This window comes from Triticum urartu, chromosome 4 (assembly GCF_003073215.2).
Source record: "Triticum urartu cultivar G1812 chromosome 4, Tu2.1, whole genome shotgun sequence".
In the NCBI taxonomy this organism is placed as follows: domain Eukaryota; kingdom Viridiplantae; phylum Streptophyta; class Magnoliopsida; order Poales; family Poaceae; genus Triticum; species Triticum urartu.
The window spans coordinates 205123724-205151043 of record NC_053025.1 but is presented as its reverse complement, the minus strand read 5'-3'; the positions used below and the strand labels follow the sequence as shown (position 1 = coordinate 205151043).

At 46.6% G+C, this 27320-nt stretch overlaps 1 protein-coding gene across 1 annotated transcript; it reads left to right on the top strand.

The window, feature by feature from the left end:
* The first annotated feature begins 20983 nt into the window (after positions 1-20983).
* LOC125551308 (mannose-6-phosphate isomerase 1-like) lies at positions 20984-27065 on the top strand. Its single transcript, XM_048714489.1, has 4 exons — positions 20984-21749; positions 22903-23115; positions 25041-25307; positions 26409-27065. The coding sequence occupies exons 1-4, from the start codon at positions 21168-21170 to the stop codon at positions 26727-26729; spliced, it is 1383 nt and encodes a 460-aa protein (XP_048570446.1). The 5' UTR covers positions 20984-21167; the 3' UTR covers positions 26730-27065.
* The last annotated feature ends 255 nt before the right edge of the window (positions 27066-27320 follow it).

Sequence of the window (27320 nt, the reverse complement as noted above, 5' to 3'; positions counted from 1 at the left end):
AGGTCCATGGTCCTCTAGAAGAGATCCCCCGAGCCCTGCCCGAGGAGTGTGTCGGGCGCGCCTTCCTATGCGAGGGAGGAAGGCGCCCCAGGTGCAGGCGCCGATCCAGAGGTGGCACCGCTGGAGGCGCCGCTCCCCTGAGGCCCTGTGTAGTGTAGCTGCTTCTTCTTCTTGGGGATGGCCTTAGGAGGGTACCGCGCACCCTCGCTAGCAGGGTCTTCGATTGATGCGGCTTGGAAGACACGCTCGAGGGAGCACACCGCATCTCTTTCTTCGCAGGGGATTGTGATGATGCCGCCGCTTCCCGGCATCTTGAGAACGCTGTAGCCATGGTGGGGCACTTCCATGAATTTGGCTAACGCTGGGTACCCGAGGATGGCGTTGTACGACAGACGGATGTGGGCGACGTCGAAGTCGACGAGCTCGGCGTGGTAGTTGTCGTGCTGACCGAAGGTGACAGGGAGATGATCTTGACCTATCGGGGTGGTAGAGCCGCCGGTCTCTCCTGAGAAAGGCTTGGTGGGCTGAAGCTGATCGTATGGCACTTGGAGGCTGTCGAATGTCTCGACAGATAGGACATTGAGCCCTGCGCCACCGTTGATGAGGGTCTTGGTGACTTGGACATTGCTGACGACGGGTGAGCAGAGCATTGGGAGGACACCAGCGGTCGCCGCGCATTTGAGCTGGTCCACCGAGCTGAAGGTAATGGAGTACTTGGACCATCTGAGCGGGCGTGTGGCCTCGAGCTTGGGGAGGGCTGCATTCACATCGCGAGAGAATTGCTTGAAGATGCACTGGGAAGCCGGGGCCTGAGCACCACCCAAGATGCAAGCGAGGGCGTGTGGGTCCTGGAAGCCCCTAGCCCCCTCGTCCTGATGGTGGTTCTCGTTCCTCCTTGGTGGTGGCGGCAGCGGAGGGAGACCAGGATTGCCCTAAGGACGGTCCTCACGAGGCTGGTCCCTCCTAGCGCCCTCACGAGGCTGGTCCTGCCAGCGCTCCTCACGAGGCTGGCCGCGCCACTCCTGGCGGGAGCCATAGTCGTCCCAGCGTCCTCCGCCTCGTACTCCTCCTTGGCCGTAGCCCCGGTCATTGTGCTCGGGGCATCGACCGAAGCGTCCGTCTCGATTGGCCCAAAGCTCTTGACAATCGTTGGTGTTGTGGCTGCGCACGTTGTGGAAGGCGCAGAACGGACGGCCGCCCTTGGATGACTCGGGGAGGTCCCGACCGCGCTTTGTGTCTGGCTCTACCGCAAGTACGGCCACTCCCTTGTGCTTCACGTCCTTGACCTTGGCCTTCTTTTCCTCTAGATCGGTGGCGCGGAGCTCAAGGAGGGAGAGATGCCCCTCCTCAGCCCTCGCGCACTTGGTCGCTATGTTGAACAGCTCCAGGGTCGTGCATAGCTCGCCCTTCATTTTGATGTAATGGACGCCGTCAGAAAAAGGTGAGATGATGGCCTCATCCGTCACCTTGGGAATCTTGAGACACACGCTGTTGAAGCGCTGTATATACTTCTGCAAGGTCTCTCCCGCCTGTTGCTTGATGCGGCGCAGGTCACCCGCGGCCGGAGGGCGGTTGCGAGTGCCCTGGAAGTTGGCGCCAAAGTGGTCGCGCATCTCATCCCAGGAGGAGATCGAGCCTGGCGGCAGGTTCAGGAGCCACGAGCGAGCGCCATCTTTGAGAGCCATGGGAAACTAGTTTGCCATGGCCTTTTCATCGCCGCTAGCCGCCTCGATGCTCAGTTCGTAGAGCTGCAAGAACTCCACAAGGTCGGGGGTGTCGTCGTAGTGAGGAGGCAGATCGGGCTTGAACTTGCCTGGCCGGACGACGCTACGCAGCTCGGGAGTGAAGGCGCGGCAGCCTGCCATGGCCACCAGGACCCTTTGCTGATGCGGGGCCTGGCCTTGATGTCTGCGCGCCGCCGCAGGTGGCACACGGTCTTGTCGTGGTGGTGCTGGGAGCGCTTTCTTGTGGCCGGGGAACCTCTTGTGGTGCGGGCACGCGGTGTGGTGGATCACGCCGGGGGACCACGCGTCTTGGGGCGAGGACACAGTCTTGATGCAGAGGTGGTGGTGGCGCTCCGTGAGCTATGCATCTCGGCGTAAGGGCGCCATCTTGATGTGGAGGCAGAGGAGGCGCTCCGTGAGCCACATCACCCGAGGCTGGAGGTGGGCGAGGCAGCAGGAGGGATGGTGCAGGAGAGCCTCCCGCGGCGCTGACGAGCTCGGCGATGCGGTCCAACCAGTCCTCGTAGAGGTCGTCGACCGGACGGTAACGTAGGAGCTCGCATGCCATGAGCAGCGCAGCCTGCGCGTCCATGGCTGCACGGCGAGCGTGAGATGATGAGTCGGTCGAAGTCAGCGATGGCGTGGCGGTGCGGCCATCCCGCCGCATGGAGGGGTGCAGTGAGGACGCTTGCTTCTCGTTTGCTACCGGGCCGGTAGCAGCGTTGGCAATAGGAGATGTAGAACGACAGGGGGGCCCGCTGACAGGGGCTATCTGAGCGATACGGGCGGCTAGGGCGGCCAGGCGCTCGGCGTGGGCTCGGCGTGTGTCCAACATGGATGTGGTGGAGCAGCGGAACGTGGATCAGCGGAAGGAAAACTTTAGCGCACCCCTACCCGGTGCGCCAAATGTCAGATTTCGGGTTCCGGCAAAACACTTGAGGTACGAACACTGGGGTGCGCACGAAGATCTCCCCTGCCCCAAGCTCTCACCCTCACCGCAATCTGAAGCCTCAGATCGTCGAACTCGTAGAACAAAGGGACACAAGATTTATACTTGTTCGGGCCACCAGTGCGGTGTAATACCCTGCTCCAGTGTGGTGTGGTGGATTGCCTCTTGGGCTGAGGATGAACAGTTACAAGGGAAGAACAACCTCCTGAGGAGAGGTGCTCTTGTGCTTGGTGAGTTGGTGGGTCGAGGATCTCTCTCCCTTTTGATGAGCCGATCCCTGGCTACCATGGTGGCTAGCCCTATTTTTAGAGGCCCGGGTACTCTTCCAAAATATTAGGCGGGAAGGGATCCCACAACGGCCAATTCGAAGGTGGACAACTAGTACAAGCTATCCTGACAAATGATGGTCATCGCCTGCCAAAGGCTCGGGTGATGACGCCGTCTTGGGATCCACGGCGACCTCTGTCCTGAGGTCCTGCTAGTCTTGGTCTCGTTGCACCAATATGGAAACCTTTGCCTGCTTCCTTGGGACTCCTCCTATGCGCTTGCCTCCTGAGCACCAAAGAGGAAACTAGGACACTGCACATGCTGGCGCCCGCCTGGCCTTGGTCGGCATGGCTTGCGTCACAGGAACTTCATGAGGTGCCCCTTGCCTTGATCTCTTCGCCCCTCGTGAGCCAGCCTGGTGAAGATGGGCCGTACAGGGCCGCTGGTGGAGCCACGTTGTGGGCTGCAGGCAGGATAGTCTGGGGACCCCCGTTCCCAGGACGCCGACATTTTTGGTTCCAAAAACCATGGTGTCACATCAAAGTTGTTCCACTGTGTATTAAAACATCAACACATCCATACATATGTTTGAAGGAAACATGTCCTAGAGGTAATAATAAAATTGTTATTTATATTTCCTTATATCATGATAAATGTTTATTATTCATGCTAGAATTGTATTAATCAGAAACTTAGTACATGTGTGAATACATAGACAAATAGAGTGTCCCTAGTATGCCTCTACTTGACTAGCTCGTTAATCAAAGATGGTTAAGTTTCCTGACCATAGACATGTGCTGTCATCTAATGAACAGGATCACATCATTAGAGAATGATGTGATGGCCAAAGACCCATCCGTTATCTTAGCATAGTGATCGCTTAGTTTTATTGCTATTGCTTTCTTCATGATTTATACATATTCCTCTGACTATGAGATTATGCAACTCCCGAACACCGGAGGAACACCTTGTGTACTAACAAACGTCACAATGTAAATGGGTGATTATAAAGATGCTCTAGAGGTGTTTCCGAAGGTGTTTGTTGAGTTGGCATATATCGAGATTAGGATTTGTCACTCTGAGTATCAGATAGGTATATCTAGGCCCTATCGGTAACGCACATCACTATAATCCTTGCAAGCAATGTGACTAATGAGTTAGTTGCAGGATGATGCATTACGGAACGAGTAAAGAGACTTGCCAGTAATGAGATTGAACTAGGTATGATGATGCCGACGATCGAATCTCGCGCAAGTAACATACCCATGAAAAAGGGAATAACGCAAGTTGTTATGCGGTTTGACTGATAAAGATCTTCGCAAAATATGTAGGAGCCAATATGAGCATCCAGGTTCCGCTATTGGTTATTGACCGGAGATATGTCTCGGTCATGTCTACATAGTTCTCGAACCCGTAGGGTCCGCATGCTTAACGTTCGATGATGATTTGTCTTATGAGTTATGTGTTTTGGTTACCTAAGTTTGTTCGGAGTCCCGTATGAGATCACGGACATGACAAGGAGTCTCGAAATCATCAAGACATAAAGATTAATATATTGGACGATGTTATTCGGACACCGGATGAGTTCCGAGAGGTAGCGGGTAACTATTGGAGTGTGAGAGGGTTATCGTAACCCCCCAGGGGAACTAATGGGCCTTCATGGGCCTTAGTGGGGAGAGAGAACGGCCACAAGGGGCTGGCCACCCCCCTTGGTAGTCCGAATTGGACTAGGGGAAGGGGGCGGCGCCCCCCTTTCCTTCCCTTCCCCCTCTCCCTTCCTCCTTCCCCCTTCCAACAAGTGGAATCCTACCAGGACTTGGAGTCCTCGTAGGACTCCCCTCCTTGGCGAGCCCTACAGGGGCCGGCCAGCCTCCCCTCTCATCCTTTATATACGGGAGCAGGGGGCACCCTATAACACACAAGATCAATTGTCTTAACCATGTGCGGTGCCCCCTCCACAGTTTATCGCCTCGGTCATATCGTCGTAGTGCTTAGGCAAAGCCTTGCGCCAGTAACTTCATCATCACTGTTAGCACGTCCTCGTGCTAACGAAACTCTCCCTCGTCCTCAACTGCATCAAGAGCTCGAGGGACATCATCGTGCTGAACACGGAGGTGCCGTACGTTCGGTGCTAGGATCGGTTGAATCGCGAAGACGTTCGACTACATCAACCGTGTTACTAAACACTTCCGCTTTCGGTCTACGAGGGTACGTGGACACACTCTCCCCTCTTGTTGCTATGCATCACCTAGATAGATCTCGCATAATCGTAGGATTTTTTTTGAAATACTGTGTTCGCCAATAGTGGCATCCGAGCCAGGTCTATGCGTAGATGATATGCACGAGTAGAACACAAAGAGTTGTGGGCGATAATAGTCATACTGCTTACCACCAACGTCTTACTTTGATTCAGCGGTATTGTTGGATGAAGCGGCCCGGACCGACATTACATGACCATGTTCATGAGACTAGTTCTACCGATGTGCTTTGCACACAGGTGGCTGGTGGGTGTCTGTTTCTACAACTTTAGTTGAATCGAGTTTGACTGCGGCCGATCCTTGTTGAAGGTTAAAATAGCACACTTGAGGAAAAATTGTTGTGGTTTTGATGCGTAGGTAAGAATGGTTCTTGCTAGAAGCCTGTAGGAGCCACGTAAAACTTGTAACAACAAAGTAGAGGATGTGTAACTTGTTTTTGTAGGGCATGTTGTGATGTGATATGGTCAAGACGTGATGAGATAGTTTGTTGTATGAGATGATCATGTTTTGTTAAAGTTATCGGCAAATGGCAGGAGCCTTATGGTTGTCTCTTTATTGCATAAGATGCAAGCGCCATATAATTGCTTTACTTTATCACTATGCAATAGCAATAGTTGCAAAAGCAATAGTTGGCGAGACGACCATGTGACGAGAGGTTGATAGAGATCAAGATGATGGAGATCATAGTGTTATGCGGGTGACGATGGAGATCATGACGGTACTTTGGAGATGGAGATCAAAGGCACAAGATGAAAATGGCCATATCATGTCACATATTTTTATTGCACGTGATGTTTATCTTTCATGCATCTTATTTTTCTTAGTACAACGGTAGCATTATGAGATGATCCCTTACTAAAATTTCAAGGTATAAGTGCTTGAGTATGCACTGTTGCAACAGTTCTTCGTGCTGAGACACCAAGTGATGCTCGGGTGTGATAAGCTCTACGTTCACATAAAATGGGTGCAAGCAAGTTTTGCACGTGCAGAATACTTGGGTTAAACTTGACGAGACTAGCTTATGCAGATATGGCCTGAGAACATTGAGACTGAAAGGTCGAATTTGAATCATATAGTAGATATGATCAACATAGAGATGTTCAACCTTGAAAACTATTCCATCTCACGTGATGATCGGACATGGTTTAGTTGATATGGATCACGTGATCATTTAGATGACTCGAGGGATGTCTATCTAAGTGTGAGTTCTTAAGTAATATGATTAATTGAACTTTAACTTATCATGAACTTAGTCCTGATAGTATTTGCAAATTATGTTGTAGATCAATAGCTCACGTTATAGCTCCCTGTTTATTTTTGATATGTTCCTAGAGAAAAATAAGTTGAAAGATGATAGTAGCAATGATGCGGACTCGATCCATGATCTGAGGATTATCCTCATTGTTGCACTGAAGAATTATGTCCTCGATGCACCGCTAGGTGACAAACCTTTTATAGGAGCAGATGCAGACGTTATGAACGTGTGGAAAGCTCGATATGATGACTACTTGATAGTTTAGTGCACCATGCTTTACAACTTAGAACTGGGACTTCAAAAACGTTTCAAAAAGTCATGGAGCATATGAGATGTTACAAGAGTCGAAATTAGTATTTCAGACTCATGCCCATGTCGAGAGGTATGAGACCTCTGACAGTACTTTGCCTACAAGATGGAGGAGAATAGCTCAACCAGTGAGCATGTGCTCAGATTGTCTGGGTACTACAATTTCTTGAATCAAGTGGGAGTTAATCTTCTGGATAAGATAGTTATTTACAAAGTTCTCTAGTCACTATCACCAAGTTACTAGAACTTTGTGATGAACTATAATATGCAAGGGATGAACAGGACAATACCCGAGCTCTTCACAATGCTAAAGGCTGCGGAGGTAGAAATCAAGAAAGAGCATCAAGTGTTGACGGTTAACAAGACCACCTTTCAAGAAAAGGGCAAAGGGAAGAAGGGGAACTTTAAGAAGAATAGCAAGCAAGTTGCTGCTCCCGGGAAGAAGACCAAGTCTGGACCTAAGCCTGAAACTAAGAGCTTCTACTGCAAAGGAAATGGTCAGTGGAAGCGGAACTGCCCCAAACATTTGGCGGATAAGAAGGATGGAAAAGTGAACAAAGGTATATTTGATATATAGATTATGATTATTGATGTGTAATTTACTAGTGTTCATAGTAACCCCTAGGTATTTGATACCAGTTCAGTTGCTAAGATTATTAACTCGAAACAGGAGTTACAAAATGAACAGAGGCTAGTTGAGGGCGAGGCAACGATGTGTGTTGGAAGTGATTCCAAGGTTGATAAGATCACCATCGCATACTCCCTCTACCTTAGGGATTAGTGTTGAACCAACATAAATGTTATTTGATGTTTGTGTTGATCATGAATATGATTGGATCATGTTTATTGCAATACGGTTATTCATTTAAGTCAAAGTATAATTATTGTTCTGTTTACATGAATAAAACCTTCAACGGTCATACACCCAATGTGAATAGTTTGTTGAATCTCGATTGTGGTTATACACATATTCATAATATTGATGCCAAAAGATGCAAAGTTGATAATGATAGTGCAACATATTTGTGGAACTGCCGTTTAGGTCATATTCGTGTAAAGCGCATGAAGAAAGTCCATGCTGATGGGCTTTTGGAATCACTTGATACTTGCGAACCATGCCTCATGGGCAAGATGACTAAAACTCCGTTCTCCAGAACAATGGAGCAAGCCACTGACTTATTGGAAATAATACATACCGATGTATGCAATCTGATGAGTGTTGAGGCTCGCGGCGGGTATAGTTATTTTCTGACCTCCACAGATGATTTGAGCAGATATAGGTATATCTACTTGATGAAACACAAGTCTGAAACATTTGAAAAGTTCAAATAATTTCAGAGTGAAGTGGTGAATCATCGTAACAAGAAAATAAAGTTTCTATGATCTGATCACGGAGATGAATATTTGAGTTACGAGTTTGGCCTTCATTCAAAACAATGTGGAATAGTTTCACAACTCACGCCACCTGGAACACCACAGCGTAATGGTGTGTTCGAAAGTCGTAACCGCACTTTATTAGATATGGTGCGATCTATAATGTCTCTTACTGATTTACCACTATCATTTTAGGGTTATGCATTAGAGATAGCTGCATTCAAATTAAATAGGGCACCATCTAAATCCGTTGGGACGACACCGTATGAACTATAGTTTGGCAAGAAACCTAAGCTGTCATTTCTTAAAGATTGGGGTAGCGATGCTTATGTGAAAAACTTTAGCCTGATAAGGGCAAACCCAAATCGGAGAAGTTCGTCTTCATAGGATACCCAAAAGAAACTTTTGTGTACACCATCTACCACAAATCCGAAGGCAAGATCTTTGTTGCTAAGAATGAATCCTTTCTAGAGAAGGAGTTTCTCTCGAAAGAAGTTAGTGGGAGGAAAGTAGAACTTGATGAGGTAATTGTACCTTCTCTTGGATTGGAAAGTAGCTCATCGGAGAAATCTGTTCCTGTGATGCCTACACCAACTAGAGAGGAAGCTAGTGATAATGATCATGAAACTTCAGATCAAGTTACTATAGGACCTCATAGGTCGAACTGAGCACATTCCACACCAGAGTGGTACGGTAACCCTATTCTGGAAGTCATGTTACTAGACCATGACGAACCTACGAACTATGAGGAAGCGATGATGAGCCCAGATTTAACAAAATGGGTTGAGGCCATGAAATCTGAGATAGGATCCATGTATGAGAACAAAGTGTGGACTTTGGTGGACTTGCCCAATGATTGGCAAGCCATTGAGAATAAATGGATCTTCAAGAGGAAGACAGACACTGATGGTAGTGTTACTATCTACAAAGCTTGACTTGTTGAAAAAGCTTTTCAACAAGTTCAAGGTGTTGACTACGATGATATTTTCTCACTCGTAGCGATGCTTAAAGTCTGTACGAATCATGTTAGCAATTGCCGTATTTTTATGAAATTTGGCAAATGGATGTCAAAACTACATTCCTTAATGGATTTCTTAAAGAAGAGTTGTATATGATGCAACCAGAAGGTTTGGTTGATCCTAAAGGTGCTAAAAAAGTGTGCAAGCTCCAGCAATCCATTTATGGGCTGGTGCAAGCATCTCAGAGTTGGAATATATGCTTTGATGAGTTGATCAAAGCATACAGTTTTATACAGACTTGCAGTGAAGCCTATATTTACAAGAAAGTGAGTGGGAGCACTACAACCTTTCTGATAAGTATATGTGAATGACATATTGTTGATCGAAAATGATGTAGAATTTTCTGGAAAGCATAAAGGAGTGTTTGAAAGGGGTTTTTCAAAGCAAGTCCTCGGTGAAGCCGCTTACATAATGAGCATCAAGATCTATAATGATAAATCAATACGCGTGATAAGAGTTTTCAATGAGAACATACCTTGACAAGATTTTGAAGTAGTTCAAAATGGAACAGTCAAAGAAGGAGTTCTTGCCTATGTTGCAAGGTGTGAAGTTGAGTAAGACTCAAAACCCGACCACGACAGAATATGGAAAGAGAATGAAAGTCATTTCCTATGCCTCAGTCATTGGTTCTATAAAGTATGTCGTGCTGTATACAAGACCTATTGTGTACCTTGCCATGAGTTTGGTACAGGGGTACAATAGTGATCCAGGAGTAGATCACCGGACATCTGTCAAAATTATCCTTAGAGGACTAAGGAAATATTTTTTGGCTATGGAGGTGATAAAGAGATCATCGTAAAGAGTTACGTCGATGCAAGCTTTAACACTGATCTACATGACTCGGAGTCTAAATTTGGATACATATTAAAAGTGGGAGCAATTAGCTAGAGTATCTCCATGTAGAGCATTGTAGACATAGAAATTTGCAAAATACATACGACTCTGAATGTGGCAGACCCATTGACTAAACTTCTCTCACAAGCAAAACATGATCAAACCTTAGTACTTTTTTGGTATTAATCACAAAGCAATGTGAACTAGATTATTGACTCTAGTAAAACCCTTTCGGTATTGGTCACATGGCGATGTGAACTAATCACATGACGATGTGAACTATCGGTGTTAAATCACATGGCGATGTGAACTAGATTATTGACTCTAGTGCAAGTGGGAGACTGAAGGAAATATGCCCTAGAGGCAACAATAAAATTGTTATTTATATTTCCTTATATCATGGTAAATGTTTATTATTCATGCTGGAATTGTATTAATCGGAAACTTAGTACATGTGTGAATACATAGACAACTACAGTGTCCCTAGTATGGCTCTACTCGACTAGCTCGTTAATTAAAGGTGGTTAAGTTTCCTGACCATAGACATGTGTTGTCATTTGATGAACATGATCGCATCATTAGAGAATGATGTGATGGACAAAGACCCATACATTAGCTTAGCATAATGATCGTTTAGTTTTATTGCTATTGCTTTCTTCATGACTTATACATATTCTTCCGACTATGAGATTATGCAACTCCCGAATACCGGAGGAACACCTTGTGTGCTACCAAACATCACAACGTAACTGGGTGATTATAAAGATGCTCTATAGGTGTCTCCAAAGGTGTTTGTTGAGTTGGCATAGATCAAGATTAGGATTTGTCACTCCGAGTATCGGAGAGGTATATTTGGTCCGTCTCGGTAATGCACATGACTATAAGCCCTGCAAGAAATGTGACTAATGAGTTAGTTGCGAGATAATGCATTATGGAATGAGTAAAGAGACTTGCCGGTAACAAGATTGAACTAGGTATGATGATACCGACGATCGAATCTCGGGCAAGTAACATATCAATGACAAAGGGAATAACGTAGGTTGTTATGCAGTTTAACCGTTAAAGATCTTCATAGAATATGTAGGAGCCAATATGAGCATCCAGATTCCACTATTGGTTATTGACTGGAGATATGTCTAGGTCATGTCTACATAGTTCTCGAACCCGTAGGGTCCGCATGCTTAACGTTCGATGACAATTTGTATTATGAGTTATGTGTTTTGGTGACCGAAGTTTGTTCGGAGTCCCGGATGAGATCACAGACATAACGAGGAATCTCGAAATGGTTGAGACCTTAAGATTAATATATTGGAAGATGTTATTCAGACACCGGATGAGTTCCAAGTGGTACCGGGTAACTATTGAAGTGTCGGAGGGTTATCGGAACCCCCCAGGGAACTAATGGCCCTCATGGGCCTTAATGGGGAGAGAGAATGGCCACAAGGGGTTGGTCGCCCCCCCTTGGCAGTCCGAATTGGACTAGAGGAAGGGGCAGGTGCCCCCCTTTTCGTCCCTTCCCCCTCTCCCTTCCTCCTTCCCCCTTCCACCAAGTGGAATCCGACTAGGACTTGGAGTCCTAGTAGGACTCCTCTCCTTGGCGCACCCTACAGGGGCCGTCCGGCCTCCCCCTCTCCTCCTTTATATACGGGGGCAGAGGGCACCCTAGAACACACAAGATCAATTGTCTTAGCCATGTGCAGTGCCCGCCTCCATAGTTTTCCACCTCGGTCATATCGTCGTAGTGCTTAGGCAAAGCCCTGCGCCGGTAACTTGATCATCACCGTCAACACGCCGTCGTGCTGATGAAACTGTCCCTCGTCCTCAACTGGATCAAGAGCTCGAGGGGCGTCATCATGTTGAACGTGTCCTGAACATGGAGGTGCCGTACATTCAGTGCTAGGATCTGCTGAATCGCGAAGACGTTCGACTACATCAACCGCGTTACTAAACTATTCCGCTTTTGGTCTATCAGGGTACGTGGACACACTCACCCCACACATTGCTATGCATCACCTAGATAGATCTTGCATGATCTTAGGAATTGTTTTGAAATACTGCGTTTCCCAGCAATGTTTGGGCCACACGCAAGTAGTTGTTGTCTTTGGGGACTAGCTACTTGCGTGATTATTGGCGAGCTAGCCCATCTCTAGGGTCGCATGGACGACCATCACTTTCACCAACAACAAGAGAGAGGTTGTATGATCAAGGTGGATTATTCTTGGTCCGTTTTATGATACATGTTGCTGATATGCCCACTTTCGCTGATTGAAAGTGTGTGTGTGTGTGTGTGTGTGCGTGCGTGCGCGTGCGTGTGTGTGTCTATGTATGTGTGTGTGTGTGATGATGATGATGATGATGGGGGCGGTACTGCTACTTCGCACATTGCTAGGTGAACCTCTGTGGGGGCGGGCATGCGTTCATAGCTTAAGATTCCCCTCCTGCCAACATGAGGGGTGGAGCAATACCTTGTGCGTTGCGAGATAGGTTCCACATCGAAGTTGCATTTGGTATTTGAAGATCAAACCACCCTTTTTGTACATATATTTGGTCCACATGCAAGTGTGTTCGTCTTCTGACCCTTTCCCGCATCATTTTTGTCAAATTTATGAACATTAGACAAGTCAGATGACGGAACAGTCACGGTTCACTCACACTAACCGTGTGCCATGCTGGTGTCCCTGTCACGCACATCAACATAGTACATTGGGCTCCACGAGGCTTCCCCTCTCAAAAATATCTACCCGCGTGTAGGTTTTTTCTGTTTGATAACACACGGTTACTATATTTCGACCGTGTGTGATGTTTGTTATTCCCGCTCCTGCTTGCATTCCTCGAAAACATCTGTCGGGCTCAAGGGTTTTTCTGTTTCATAACACAAGGTTGTTATTTCCGGACCGTGTGCGATGCACCATCATCCAAACACTCAATAGCCCCGGCATTTCACTACCGCGTTTGACTCTCGTGTATTAAAATTTTCAGTAGTCGCGTCATTTCCTCAAACACTCCCCTCCACACACACACCTCAGGTGCATGCACGCGCGTGCACACACACACACACACACACCACAACCCCTTCCTCGCTCGAAACCCTAGCAAGGTCGCCACCGCCGCCGCAAGGCCTCCATTGTCAACCGATCTCCATACCCAGGTCGCCCTGAGTTTGTTAGATGACGCCTGCCAAACGCCCCCTTTATCATATCTCCATCCCCATCCCCCACTCTAGAGCATCGCAGCCTAAGCCCGGCCACGCTTCCCGTGGAGCTCGAGGAGCAACTGGCCCAAAATAGGTGTATCGTGGCCTCTTCGCCCGACGTCGCCAAGGTGGTCGCCGAGGAAGCTGACGACCATTACTGGCCGCGTGCACTCAATTAGCGGGGTAGAGTATGCGGGTATGTCGCGGACGCCGACTACGACATCGAGGTCATCGACAGTGACAGCCTGACGCGGTCTATGTCACAGGTTAAGTGGCTTACCCCCAACCCCTCGGGTTCAACCACCATTGATCTCATCCATGGCCCCGCCGCTGATCTCCTCTGGCTCACTATCAAGAATTTGCCATCCTACATCGCCATCGAGCCCCTTTTGTCATTTCTGAAGGACATGTTCTGTGATGCTGACTTGGGATCCACAGCTTTCAAGTCAGACCTTATCGACGACGACCACGAGGAGGGAACCCTCTTCGGATCTTCCAAGGGGAAGAGCCCATCTTCTCTTCCAAGGGGAAAGAGCCCGTCTGCGACATTGGGGAGGGCACCCTATAGCCGTGCTCTTCCAAGAAGAAGGAGCCCATCTATGACAACATGGAGCGCACCCTGGGTCTGTGCTCTTCCCACGGGAACGAGCCCATCCATGACAAGTGAGGAAATCCATGATTTATTTTGACGTGCCTCTTCACAGGGGGAACCCATGAGTTGTTTGTTAAGTCCATTTTGTAGTGTAGTGAGAATATGTCCAATTTTAATTGCTATATTTGGTTGTTTGTAGTATGCCTTGTTTATTTCAGTTGTTCACAATGTGACGCTCTATATGTGGAACTATTTACTGTGTAGTACATTTTTATCAATACTAGTTTTAAACATACCTATAGGAATGCGTATATTTGCTTGCTGTTAAGCCTGTTATAGCTAGCATATGACTCTTTTAAAGGATTTTGGTTGTTCGGTTGTTTGTAGTTAACACATGTCCAGTTTCAAATGCTATCTTTGGTTGTTCATAGTATGCCTTGTTTATTCCAGTTATTCACAACGTGATGTTTTATATGTGCAAGTATGTACTGTGCAGTTCAATTTCATCAATACCATCTTCAACAATACCTCTATGAAAGACTATATTTGGTTGCTACATTTTGTAGTTAACATGCCTTTCCATTTTTATTTAACAATAACCAGTGTACTTAGACCGACACAATACTAGTTTGAATGACTATGTTTGGTTGTTGTTAAATGTTAGGAATGTTATAGTTAACACACCTTTCCACTTGCTTTGCTTTATTAGCGTGCTTAAACCTGCACACTGAAGGTATATTTTGGAGATTATTTTGTCTGCCGTGGATATATTTGGTTGATGTTTAGCCTATTGTGCTTAACATGCCCCTCGATGTACTTACACAGGACGATTTTGGGAACGACTGCTGTTTTTCATCGAGGTTAGTTTCATCCCATGGCTTATATATACTCACAATTTAGGATATCAGTAGCTGATACCATATGCGTTACTCTGTTCTTATGAACTTAATACTCTAGATGCATGCGGGATAGCGGTTGATGTGTGGAGTAATAGTAGTAGATGCAGAATCGTTTCGGTCTACTTGTCGCGGACATGATGCCTATATACATGATCATGCCTAGATATTCTCATAATTATGCACTTTTCAATCAATTGCTCGACAGTAATTTGTTCACCCACCATAATACTTATGCTATCTTGAGAGAAGCCACTGGTGAAACCTATGGCCCCCGGATCTATTCTCAATTATATTAATCTCCCGTCAACTAGCTATTTCTGTCGCTATTTGTTTTGGAATATTTACTTTCAATATATATCATAAAAATACAAAAAATATTTATCTTATTATTATTATCTCTATCAGATCTCACTCTTGTAAGTGACCATGATGGGATTGACAACCCCTTTATCGCATTGGTTGCGAGGTTCTTATTAGTTTGTTTAGGTATGAGGGACTTGCGTGTAGTCTCCTACTGGATTGATACCTTGGTTCTCAAAAACTGAGGGAAATACTTACACTACTTTGCTGCATCACCCTTTCCTCCTCAAGGGAAAGCCAATGCAATGCTCAAGAGGTAGCACAGAGCAGCAGGGGTGAAGCACCCCAGTTATGGCGCTGGCGTAGTAATGAGCAATGAGGTGTCAAATCACAAAGCTGCACCTTTCCCACAGTTAAGTTGGAGGGACGAAGTAATAATGCTAAAAAAAGAAGTTGGAGGGACGAAGCAACCATCACTTCACTCGTTGATGAATCCGCTTCTCCCTCATCTTCTTCGAGTTTTTTATGATAAGATCTTCTTCAAGTTAACCACGTGTTGCTTCTGCCGTTGTTCTGCCTCATGTGGGATGTCGATCGGCTTGGTAAAGCACTGACATGTGGGACCACATGTTAGAAAAATGCCAGGCCAACATCCTCTAAAAATAAGAAACCTCCCTCGCCATCCGCGCGGCAAAATCACCTCCTTTTTACTAATCTTGATTCTATAATTTTTTAGATCAATATAATTGAGATTTGTATAGATAGCACACATGAGAAAAACCAAGTGATACGGTTAAGGGCATCCACAATGTGTAGCCAAATGTGAAAATAGCTTTTGGCATCGATGGGAACCATTGTGGACGGTGCCACCAAAGCTAAAAAGATGGAACCAAAGCTCCCTGATTGATTGATTGATTGAAGGAATAGAAAAATGCAATGTCTCTCCTCTTGATCCCGTGCTTGGATGCATGTACAATATAGAGCACAGAGTCTACTCCCCTATCCCTTCTATCACAAATCACAAAGCATTGAAGCGTCAAATCACAAAGCACGGACGAAGCAACCATCATTTCACTCTTTGCTCACTCCGCTTCTCCATCGTCTTCTTCGAGAAACCACCTCACCGCACTAAGTTGGATGGACGATGCTGTTGTGTACTAGTAGTACTAGTACATTTACACGTCCTTTGGTTCAACGGACTTCCTGGATGCAAATAAGGCGGTTGTCTCGGCTCGCAGGCGACACTTGCGTCCGGTGGTCTCCCTCAACGGTGTTCTTTGTCGAATGCACTTCGTCAAACCACAACGTTCAAGATATCGTCGACGTCACTGCAATGGGGAAGGAAGTCAAATAGTTACTACCTCCATTTTTTTGTACACAAGGCCAGTATATCAAAATTACAATTTTCAAAAGGCCACTAACACTAATTGAGGCAAAATTGATGGGGTTTGCCTCGTACTAGCAACCAAGGACATTAATATACCCTTGCATGCATGCGGAAGTGAAAAGGTTGGTTTGCATGGCGCTGCATTAATCAAGCGATGAGGAGTGAGATGGTTAGATCTTTGGGCTTTGGATAAAAAAATAGGCATTAATTGACATGTCAAACGAGGATTTATATCGATTAATCCCGCGAAGCAAAGCCCTGCCTTTCTTTATTAACACCAGTACTCCTAGTACGTACGTACTTATCCTGTTTGGGTCTAGGCCTTGCATTACCATAATTCGCCACACATTTTTGCCAAGCTTTCCTAAAGTTTTCAAAATGAAACGGAGGTACACTTGCGCACGGCTGTCGCGGTGACACCCCACCCTCACACGGTTGCTCTACACCCTCACACAGTCGCTCCTGCATGTCGCAAACCTAACCAAGGGAACGCACCCTCACTGACACGTGCTACCGCATGTGAAAAAACCAAACTCATCCATCCTACCGCTGACACATAATTTTCATTCATATAAAGTATGTTTATCCAACCGCATATTGGGGAGGATCCGTACGGCCCGTGCGGTGGTCTGTTGGGGAAGAAGAAGAGGTGAGGAAGAAGGGTTAGGAGACGTAGGATATTCATCCAATAGCCTGAAATGGTAGACCGACCCAAATGATGAAAGTCAGGCTTCTTGCATAACAATATATGTTTTTACGCAGCAAAAGATCCCTAAAAACAACAACATAAAGAAAAACTATCACTGCTCGCGGAACGAGACGGCCTCGTCGTCCTTGGCTGGCGATGCGAACCAGCCTTAGCTGCCGACGTGTCTCCGCACCATGGTTGTCCTCGGCCTCCAGCTACTCGTTCACGCGGAGCGTGCTGGCTCTCTACATAGACGAGAGCACTGCCCGGTTCAAGTCAAGGATGTCCGGTTCCGCCTGCGGGAGGGCCTCGATGGCAGCAGCATCCGCGCGCTCCGCGTCGAGCTGAGCCTCCGCCGCCCAGTTCAACTCGAGGATGCCCGATTCTGCCTGCAGGAGGGCCTCGATGGCAGCGGCATCTGCGCGCTCCGTGTCGAGTTGAGCCTCCGCTGCCCGGTTCCGCCTGCAGGAGGGCCTCGATGGCAGCGGCATCTGCGCGCTCCGTGTCGAGTTGAGCCTCCGCTGCCCGGTTCCGCCTGCAGGAGGGCCTCGATGGCAGCGGCATCTGCGCGCTCCGTGTCGAGTTGAGCCTCCGCTGCCCGGTTCCGCCTGCAGGAGGGCCTCGATGGCAGCGGCATCTGCGCGCTCCGTGTCGAGTTGAGCCTCCGCTGCCCGGTTCCGCCTGCAGGAGGGCCTCGATGGCAGCGACATCTGCGCGCTCCACCTCAAGTTGAGTCTTTGCCGCTCGGTTCACATCCACGACATCCAGTTCCGCCTGCAGGAGAGCCTCAATGGCAGCGGCATGCGTGCGCTCGGCGTCGAGTTTAGCCTCTGCCTCCCGGTCCTCCTTTAGTATCACTAGGTTGAACCGTTGGTCCGCCTGCACCAAGGGGGACCCGGACGCTGGCACTAAGTCAACGTCCATCATCTCATTCCCACTGGGGGCCTTCTGCGCCGCGACCTCCGACATGAACAGTGGATCAGCTTCCTCCTCCTTGTAGCTTGGCTCCAGAGAACTCGGGGATTGGCCCGCCGCAAAAGCGAGCTTGGGAAAGGAGGTCTATGGCACCGACCATCATCGTGATTTCTGCGCGACGCTCCGGCGTCAGCATCTTGTTGTACGTGATCTTGCAGTGCACCATGGCTTTCTGGTGAACTAGGGGACGCTTGATGTGGGTTAGGGGATCGAAAGGTGGGGGGATGGACTGGAGAGGAGGTGTGGTTTTGGGGCAGTGGCTGGCGTATGCCGAGCAGCAAAGGTTCTGGTGTGAATAGTGGTTCCGATGACGACCAGTAATCGTTTTTGACTGTGCATCGCTCTTGTCGCGTTCCCGTTGCACCCTGGCACGCTGGACCCTCCATGTCTCTCACCGAATGGAATGTGCTTCATCTTGCGTTTTTGCTCGCTTGTGGGACCATAGTTGAGAGCAAAGCGACGTCCCTCCCCCTCCCCCCCGCGTCATTTATACTACCACTCCCTCTGTTTTATGTGGAGTAAATAAAAAAGAGTGAGTATACTATGGATGAGGATCCCCTAACGTGGCCGAACCCATTGAGTAACTGACATGCGGGGCCTAACAAGCATGGGGTCCGCCAGTAAGTGAACAAAAGGGAGGGTAAGGCAGGGATACCTACGTCAGAGGATCCACTTCCACTGCTACTCCCTCCTTCCATCTACAGGGCCTAATGCATTTTTCGAGGCTAACTTTGACCAAATTCTAGAGAAATAATATATGACATGCAACTTACACAAAGCATACGGTCAAATTCATATGTGAAAGGAGCTTCCAATGATATAATTTTCACATTATACATCTCATGTACTATTAATCTTGTCAATAGTCAAAGGCGGTTTTGAAAAACGCATTAGAGCATGGTTAATAATATAGCCAGCCGATGGCTCTAAGGAACTGCCATGTCATCTATAGACATCATCTATATGCACTCATACAGTAGTGTGGGCTATTTCCCACAAAAAAATATATAAGGTTGGCTATTGTATTGGTACCTTTTTCCATCCCCTCTCTATCTCTTTCTTCATATTTATTGTATTTAACTAGGGAGCTTAAAAAAATTACTATTGGACTGGCTATACGTGGCAAAATCCTAGTAGGAAGAGCATGCGCGAGAACAAGCACATTCACATGGTTGAAAACAAATTGGAAACCATGTATGTTTGAATACAAATCTAGGAGTACATACGAATCTAACAATATTGATTGGGCGTTGTTGAATGTTGATACTTTTTTCTGTAAGTTTGATCAAAGTAAAGATACTTTGACTACACATAAAACTTATATGTAAACTACTAGAAAGGATCGGAGGGAGTATATTGTAAGTTCAGGAGCGAAACAAACATTGAATACCCTTTATATATGATTTGTGGATGCTATGATCACTGGTTCAAAATTTTGAATCCGCCTTACGTATCACACATGCACCCACTCGTTCTCTCTCGATTTCATTCGGGGTCCGGAGATCGATTGAAAGAGGACTAGGGTGGGTACAATACGTTCGTTTCGCTTATGAACATACAATATACTCCCTCTGATCCCCACAGACCCCCCCCGCCGGTCCTTTCTATCATAGAATCAGACCAAACCTTTATCTCCTTGCACGACACGCAAATTGATCTCTCAACATCAATCGATCTCATCAAGATGTGTCGGGGCAATTACCGAATGCGATGTCAAAACAAAGATGGGAACTGACACGTAGTGGAGCCAAAGCGAAATTTTAAATGAACCATTTGTTTGTATGCATGTCGAGAAAATTACAACATTGGAAATACAAGCTTAGTCTAGACCCACATGCGAATGATTCTCGGCGGAATGTTCAAATGAGGCATGTGGGAGCGATACGCTCATCGTCGCTTTACACGGTGGGTTTCAGTGTGTTGAGGGTGGCATTAGCACTGTGGCACGACCAGCAGATCAACACCCGGCTCATCGAGGATGCACGGGGCGCCGAATTGCGCGCGCGCGCCGTGACGCGTCCGCGGAGTGGTGTAGCGCGGCCAACTGCGTCCCCTGGACCTGAGACCATGCCGGGTCGTCAACACCCGGCTCATGTGAGAAAAGGGTATCTCCAACGTCCCCACGAGAGCAGCTGACTACCCTGGCACACCAAAAACCCTCATCCCTCGCACCGCCGCGCGGTGCGTTCCCAGCCGGCACCGTTCATGTCGTCCATCCGTATGCCGTCGTTAAGAGGCTCGGTACACAAGGAACCAACTCCGGCGACTGTCGGATTTCAGGTTCTGGCAGACCCTTGAGGTTCAAACACTGGGGTGCGCGCGGAGATTTCGCCTCCTACCTACCTGCACCCCTCCGCCTCGCTAAGATCTAAGCTATGGAAAGAACAACACAAGAGACACTGGGTTTATACTGGTTCAGGCCACCGTTGTGGTGTAATACCCTACTCCAGTGTGTGGTGTGGTGGAATGCCTCTTGGGCTGATGATGAAGAACAATACAAGGAAGAACAGCCTCGCGAGGGTCTGTTCTTGGCTGGGGCGATGAACTGCTGGGAGGAGTTCAGTCACCCTTCTCTCTCTCACTCTCTTCTATCGTTGGTCTTGATCCCCCTAAAACTCTCTCTCTTTCTTCCCCCCTCCTTCTGCCCTGTGGGTGGCTGGTCCTATTTATAGAGGCCCTGGTCCTCTTCCCAGGAGGAGTGCGGGTTGGGGGGCGATTTTCCCCTCAACCCCTACTTCTACAGATTGCAAAGTGGTTTGAGGGTTGGATCTCTAAATTTTTTTACGGGTTTAAGAGTTTAGAGGTTCTAATCTATGGTATTTTTTGGGCAAAAACTGTAAAAAAAACAGTTATTTTTAGAGGTACGAGAGTTTGAGAGCTCTACTAGTAATGCTATCAGACCGCAAAACCGAGCCAAACTGCCGCGGTATGGCTACCATCCTCGCTTGACCCTTTCCGACCTCCACCTCTCGCTTTCGCCTCCCGTCGTCGTCGCCTCGTTCTTTCTTCTTCTTCCCCTCACCGCTTCCGTTCGCATTTCCCTCCATAAAACCCAACCGCGCAACTGCCCACTCGCCCCCCCCACCCAACGGCCGCGCAGACCAAACCCTCCTCCTTCCCGCCGACGACGCCCTCGCTGCCTCGATGGCGTCCTCCTCCACCGCCTCCTCCTCCGCCCAATTGGGGCTCGGCCTCGGGCTAGGGTTAGGCGCGATGGGTGGCCTGGGGCTCCTCCTCCCCGCCGACCGCGAACACGACCCGGAGCTGGAGCCGTGCTCTCCCCCCAAGGGCGTCCTGCGGCTGCGCGGCGCCGTGCAGCACTACGAGTGGGGCAGCCGCGGGGACGCCTCCCTCGTCGCGCGCCTCGCCGGCAAGACAGAGGAGGGCCGCCCCTGCGCCGAGCTCTGGATGGGCACCCACCCGGCTGCCCCGTCGTCGCTAGCATCCGACGACGGCGGCGCGGTCTCGCTCAGGGAGTGGCTGGCGCGCAACCCCGCTGCGCTCCTCGGCCGCGCCGTCACCGCGCGCTGGGACGGCGACCTCCCCTTCCTATTCAAGGTGCTGTCGGTGGCGAAGCCGCTCTCCATCCAGGCGCATCCGGACAGGGAGCTCGCCAGGGCGCTCCACGCGCTGCGCCCTACCACGTACCGCGACGCCAACCACAAGCCTGAGATGGCCGTTGCCGTCACCGAGTTCCGCGCCCTCTGCGGCTTCGTCAGCGTCCAGGTTTCTGCGCCTGCATTCCTTGCGTGCACGTACTGTTGAATCGCTGCTTTGTTGAATGGCCGATTCATTTCCATTTACGCTGATCTGCGATTGTTCTAATAGGGTCAGCTGACGCGTCGAGTACTTGAGTTAGTTACTTAGGGAAGTTCGATGCGGTAGGTGGATTGTTTATTCGACGTGGCAAGCAGATTCCCAATATGATTCCTCATGGGTTGGTGGGATGAGCTGACCAATGACAAAATACCAAGTGAGGTGTGGATCTGGCTACTAACGAGTTTGATAATAATAATAGAGATTTGTAACTGTAGAATAGTGTAATTGCTCACTGACAGCCCAACGATCAAGGTCTGATTATTCGCCGAAGTACCATCTGCATTTATGTGAGCAACCCTTGTTTATTTTTTAGAAATTTTGTCAGAAGAAGAGTTTAAAAACAGAGTATGAACATGCTGGCAAATCACTTGCCTTCCATGAGGTACCGTGGTCCTTGTTCAGAAGACAGTGATGGCGTCCCGCAAGTTGTCCTGTATATCCCTCGGCGGCATTGGCATCTTACTTGTTGGCCCCATGCACACATTCTGTCCAAATCACATCCAGCGATGCGGTTGGAAAAGTTCGCTTGTTAGGTAGGTGGCAGGAAATTTATGAATAGTCAAAGCCGCTGTGCAATTGGCGTTGCTTGATGTTTATTCGACTGAATTTGCTATGTGGCAATAGTTTTTTTTATTGCATACCAGATGGGTAAATAAGGGTTATTAGGACTCTCGTAAAATATTTACGGTGAAGTTTAGATTCTTGTTGGTTAAATGGTTAGTGTAGCTAAAGTATTGTAAGAGGCACTCCTCTTTTCTTGACTAATGATTAGATAGATACATTTAGGGTGGGAAGTATGGAGCAGAGAAACCTTTGCTATGTTCATTTTGTTAGAACTATCCTGTTTTGTAGAAAGTACAGTTTGCCTCTTTTTAGATACTTCAAATTCTATCTTGCATTGGTTATATTCTTCCAAAAAGGATGCATTGTTCCAGATAGTGCAAACACTCGATTGTTGAAAATGTGGGCTATGATATTAACTATGAGCTTTTGGAACTGTAAGCAATTAACAGTCGATCATTTTAGAATCAAGTACTGATTTATTCATACTGTGGTCCAGGAGCTCAAGGATGTTTTGAGGACTGTACCTGAGGTTCAAATGTTAGTTGGCAAACAAGATGTTGTGAAGCTTATGACTGCCAAAGAGCACGATGGAGGTATTGGAGTAAGGTCATATCTGCAATCAGCTTTTACTAAGCTAATGGCAACAAGCAAAGAAGCAGTTGCTGCAGCAATTTCCAAATTAAAGAGTCGCTTGAATGGGGAGATAAAGGTAAATATCTTTGCTGGGTTATTGGCATAGACAATTTCATGTTCATTTGAATTACCTATGATTGTGTTCACTGGGAGGTTGATGTCAGTATCTTTCGTTTCCTAGTGCTCTAGTATCTGCAATTGTTTTGTCCATGTTTGTGTACCAACCATAAACAGCTCCTCCAGTTTTTATTTTCTTTCTAAACAATGGTGGAAGTGGAAGTCATAGGAAATGTCTAGGAAAAGCATAGTTGAATGCTGCCTACCAGAGTCATGTAGGTCAATCTTGTCGTAGATGAAACAGTAATTTTTTGAGACCTACACTTGGCTATTAAATGCTTTTGGTTAATTTTTTATTGTTTTTTTTTGCTTTCCAGGTTCTTACAGTTCCAGTGTCTAAAAATTGTTTTAGGCCAACTGTACAGTATAAAAAATATACTCCTAGTAAATATGAGTAATTGATTTCTTTTTTCTATGATATGTCTTTATATATGAAAATTAGTTATTTATGATGTACGATGATCCCTGTTAAGCATCCATGGCTGAATGGTTAAAGCGCTCAACTCATAATTGGTAAATTTATCGGTTCAATTCCTGCTGGATGCACATGAACGGAACGTTCCATAAGTCTATTGGAACTGGCTCTCTATCCATGGAATCTCGTCCATCATCCATACATAACAAATTGGTATGGTATATTCATACCATAACATAAGAACAATAAGAATTCAAATTCTTATCGATGCTGGAACTCAGAGCATAGGAGGGAAAGTAGATTTATGGATGGAATCAAATATGCAGTATTTACAGAAAAAAGTCTTGGGAAAGAGTCAATATACTTTTAGTGTTGAATCGGGATTCACTAAGACAGAAATAAAACATTGGGTCGATCTCTTCTTTGGTGTAAGGCGGTAGCTGTGAATAGCCGTCGACTACCTGGAAAAGGTAGAAGAATAGAACTGAATTTGAATTGTTATTTGTCCTTAAAGACTGTGCATGTATAAACTATGTATGCGCTATGCTATAAATAAGTAAACATGAATTTCGATAGCTGCTTCAGAGTAACATCTCAATGCGCTGAAGGGAATGCATAAGTACCAATATTTATGGAGCTGACCTGGTGGGAGTAGGATTGCTATAACTATGCACTAGTGTAGTTGATGGTTGTCTGGGAATAATTGAGTTTGCTCTAGGATCCTACCTATGGAAACGTAGACACTGAAGCAGCATTCATTTCAACTCAAAAAGATACTGTGAGTATTAAGCTGGGTATTTAATTTGGAAGATTGATGGTTGTGAATATTAACGATGAGACAATCAGGCTAACTAGGTACTCCCTCCATTCCAAATTACTTGTCGCAGAAATGGATGTATCTAGAACTAAAATACATCTAGATACATCCATATCTATGACAAGTAATTCGGAACGGAGGGAGTAGTAATCATCGTTTGGTTGTAGCCACCAAAGCGATATCACTGCTTGCTGAAGCTAATTATTCAGTTATATCGTAGTGGGCAACCAACATCATTTCATAATGCATGTCCCAAGTATTCAGTACAAATTAGGTAGTTGAAAATCTCGCTAAGATACATGTAAGTAGACTGTTAACTTCTGCACTGCTGCGTTCCCTGTGGAGGAGTTTTTCTAATTGAAAATCTTTTGAAGTTTTACTTTGCATACATGGGGCCACCATATAATCTGAAAGCTATTGTAAGCATAAGATATCTTTGTTATTGGTGTCTTTGTTCTTTTCCTCACAGCACATTGATTTATTTTCTGCTACTTTCATCTTGCTGTCTTGTGTTACTTGAGTCAGGATCATCACACCATGAGGAATATACATATGCAGCTATTGCTTGTTTGAAGAAAAAAGTCATATGTTTTGGAGAACCTAGTATTTGTAATTCAACTATTTGCACTGATAATGTCTTTCTCCCATTCAGATTAGAACCTTTACAGAGAAGGAGCAACTAGTTTTATCACTAGAGCAGCAGTACCCAGGAGATGTTGGCGTTTTATCAGCATTTTTCTTTAACTATGTTAAGCTCAGCCCTGGTGAAGCACTTTACATTGGTGCCAACGAACCACATGCGTATCTATCAGGAGAGTGTGTTGAATGTATGGCTACCTCAGACAACGTAATTCGTGCTGGTCTGACTCCTAAGTACAAAGATGTCCAAACTCTTTGCTCCATGCTGACATACAAGCAGGTTCTTTTTTTTGTGTTCCTTTCATCTGTACCTCTAGTGTCCTGTTTATAATCTCAATTCTTTTGGCATGCAGTTTCTTTATTTGCCATATTGTGTTCATTTTTGTCAGCATACAGCTTAGCATCATCTATCGGCAGTCAATAGTGTTTCTGATTATTTTTTGCTGCAGGTTAGGCCCTGTTTGATAGCAAAGTATTTTCTGAGTATTCTAAAAATACTGCAGTTTTTCAGATACCATAGTTTTATTTGCTGTGACCTGTTTGGCTAGCACTAAATACCGGGTTATTAAAACTAGAGTATCCTCAAAACTGTGGTAATTTCTCTGCATAAAAAAAAGAACCATGGGCCTCTTTTTTAGAAACAGAGCAAGCGAAAGAAACAAGCTAGTTGCTAGCTATTCACAACAAGCTCGTCTCGCTCTCACACCATCGCGTTCACTGCCGCCGCTGCGGCCGTCTCTGTAGATTCTCCATAGGCTACATTCAGTTTTTGCATGCTCCTGTTCTTATGCACGCATATGGTAAGGGCTTACCCAGCTAGCTGCCAAGAATAACGGATCCTAAATTGTAAAGAAACCAGCCACACGTGCTTGTCCTGCTAACGGTAAGGTATATGCTAGCTAGCTGCATCTGCATGGCCGATTAGTTGAATGCAACGACTAGCTAGGTAGTGTTTGCAGCGCTAACAGCTAGCCATCTAAATTTACAGCACTGCGCAAGCCATAGCCAAGCCAAACAGGTGCTCTGTATTGTCAATACTCTAAAATACTTTGTTATGTTAAAACCACGGTATTTTATGCCTACAGGTAAATTACTGTAGTTTGCTGATACTGCGTTTTTTTAATACTTTGCTATCAAACAAGGCCTTAATTGTAATTGGTTATTTTGTTACATGCTAGTGCGCTAAAATCGGTTGTTTGTAACATAATTTAGCAATTCAAAGTGGTTTTTGAGAACATTTGGAGTTTGATCACATTGAGAAACTTTGGCTGGAATATCCAATGGGTGGGCCAATGAGGCTTTTACATATGTTGCTTAAATATTCTCTAAAACACTATGCTCTATTCCCTTAAGTAATACACATTTGATCTTGTGCATGCAGATGTTCCCCGAAATTTTGCAAGGTGTTCTGGTGCAGCCATATGTAATTCGTTACACACCCCCGTTTGATGAGTTTGAAGTTGATTGCTACTCACTACCCCAAGGTGAATCGGTTACCATGTTACCAGTGCCTGGCCCATCCATCTTCCTCGTCATGACTGGGGAGGGCGAGATCCAGGCTGATGGCATGCCTGACGAAGGAGTAGCAAAGGAAGGGGATGTTTTGTTTGTGCCGGCATGCACGGAGGTGAAGCTTCACGCTTCTGGCTCCGGGTGCTTGCAGCTGTACAGAGCCGGAGTAAACAGCAGATTCTTCTGTTGACATGGATAACCCTGCAGATGGGTAATTTCAAGGGCCATGGTTGTTGCAAGAGGGATCATCCGGTGTTCGTACGAGACTACGTTACCAGGTTTTTACATGCATATCAAGAATAGTGAACTTGTTGTAAGGTTAGTTAGCCAAAGTTTGTCATAGTGTATAGGCAAGTCGAGAGTTGAGTCCATTCCTTCATATCTTAATCATGTTTACATATTAGGCACCTATTTTTTCAGTAAGCTGGGATGAGAAAATGCAGTCTCTAGTTGAGCTTCAACTATCTATATGTGTACATGGAAATTGGGAAGGAAAATGAACGCCTCGTTGTTATCTCGTGCTTAATAGTGTTTGAAAATGTTTCATGTCGGACGGGTCAACATTGGCTCCGCTGTGCAGGCCGTCTCAGCATAAGTTATGTCCCCTTTCTCACGCACACACTTGCGTGCGATGATAGTGCCCTCTGGCCCAGGCATCTTGAGCTTGAGGTAGACATAACAAGGCCGGGCCATGAAGCGAGTGCAAGCCGGCTGTTCAAAGAGGGCATAATATGGACTCTTAATTTTGACCATCTCAAACGTGAGGAACTCTGATTTGTAG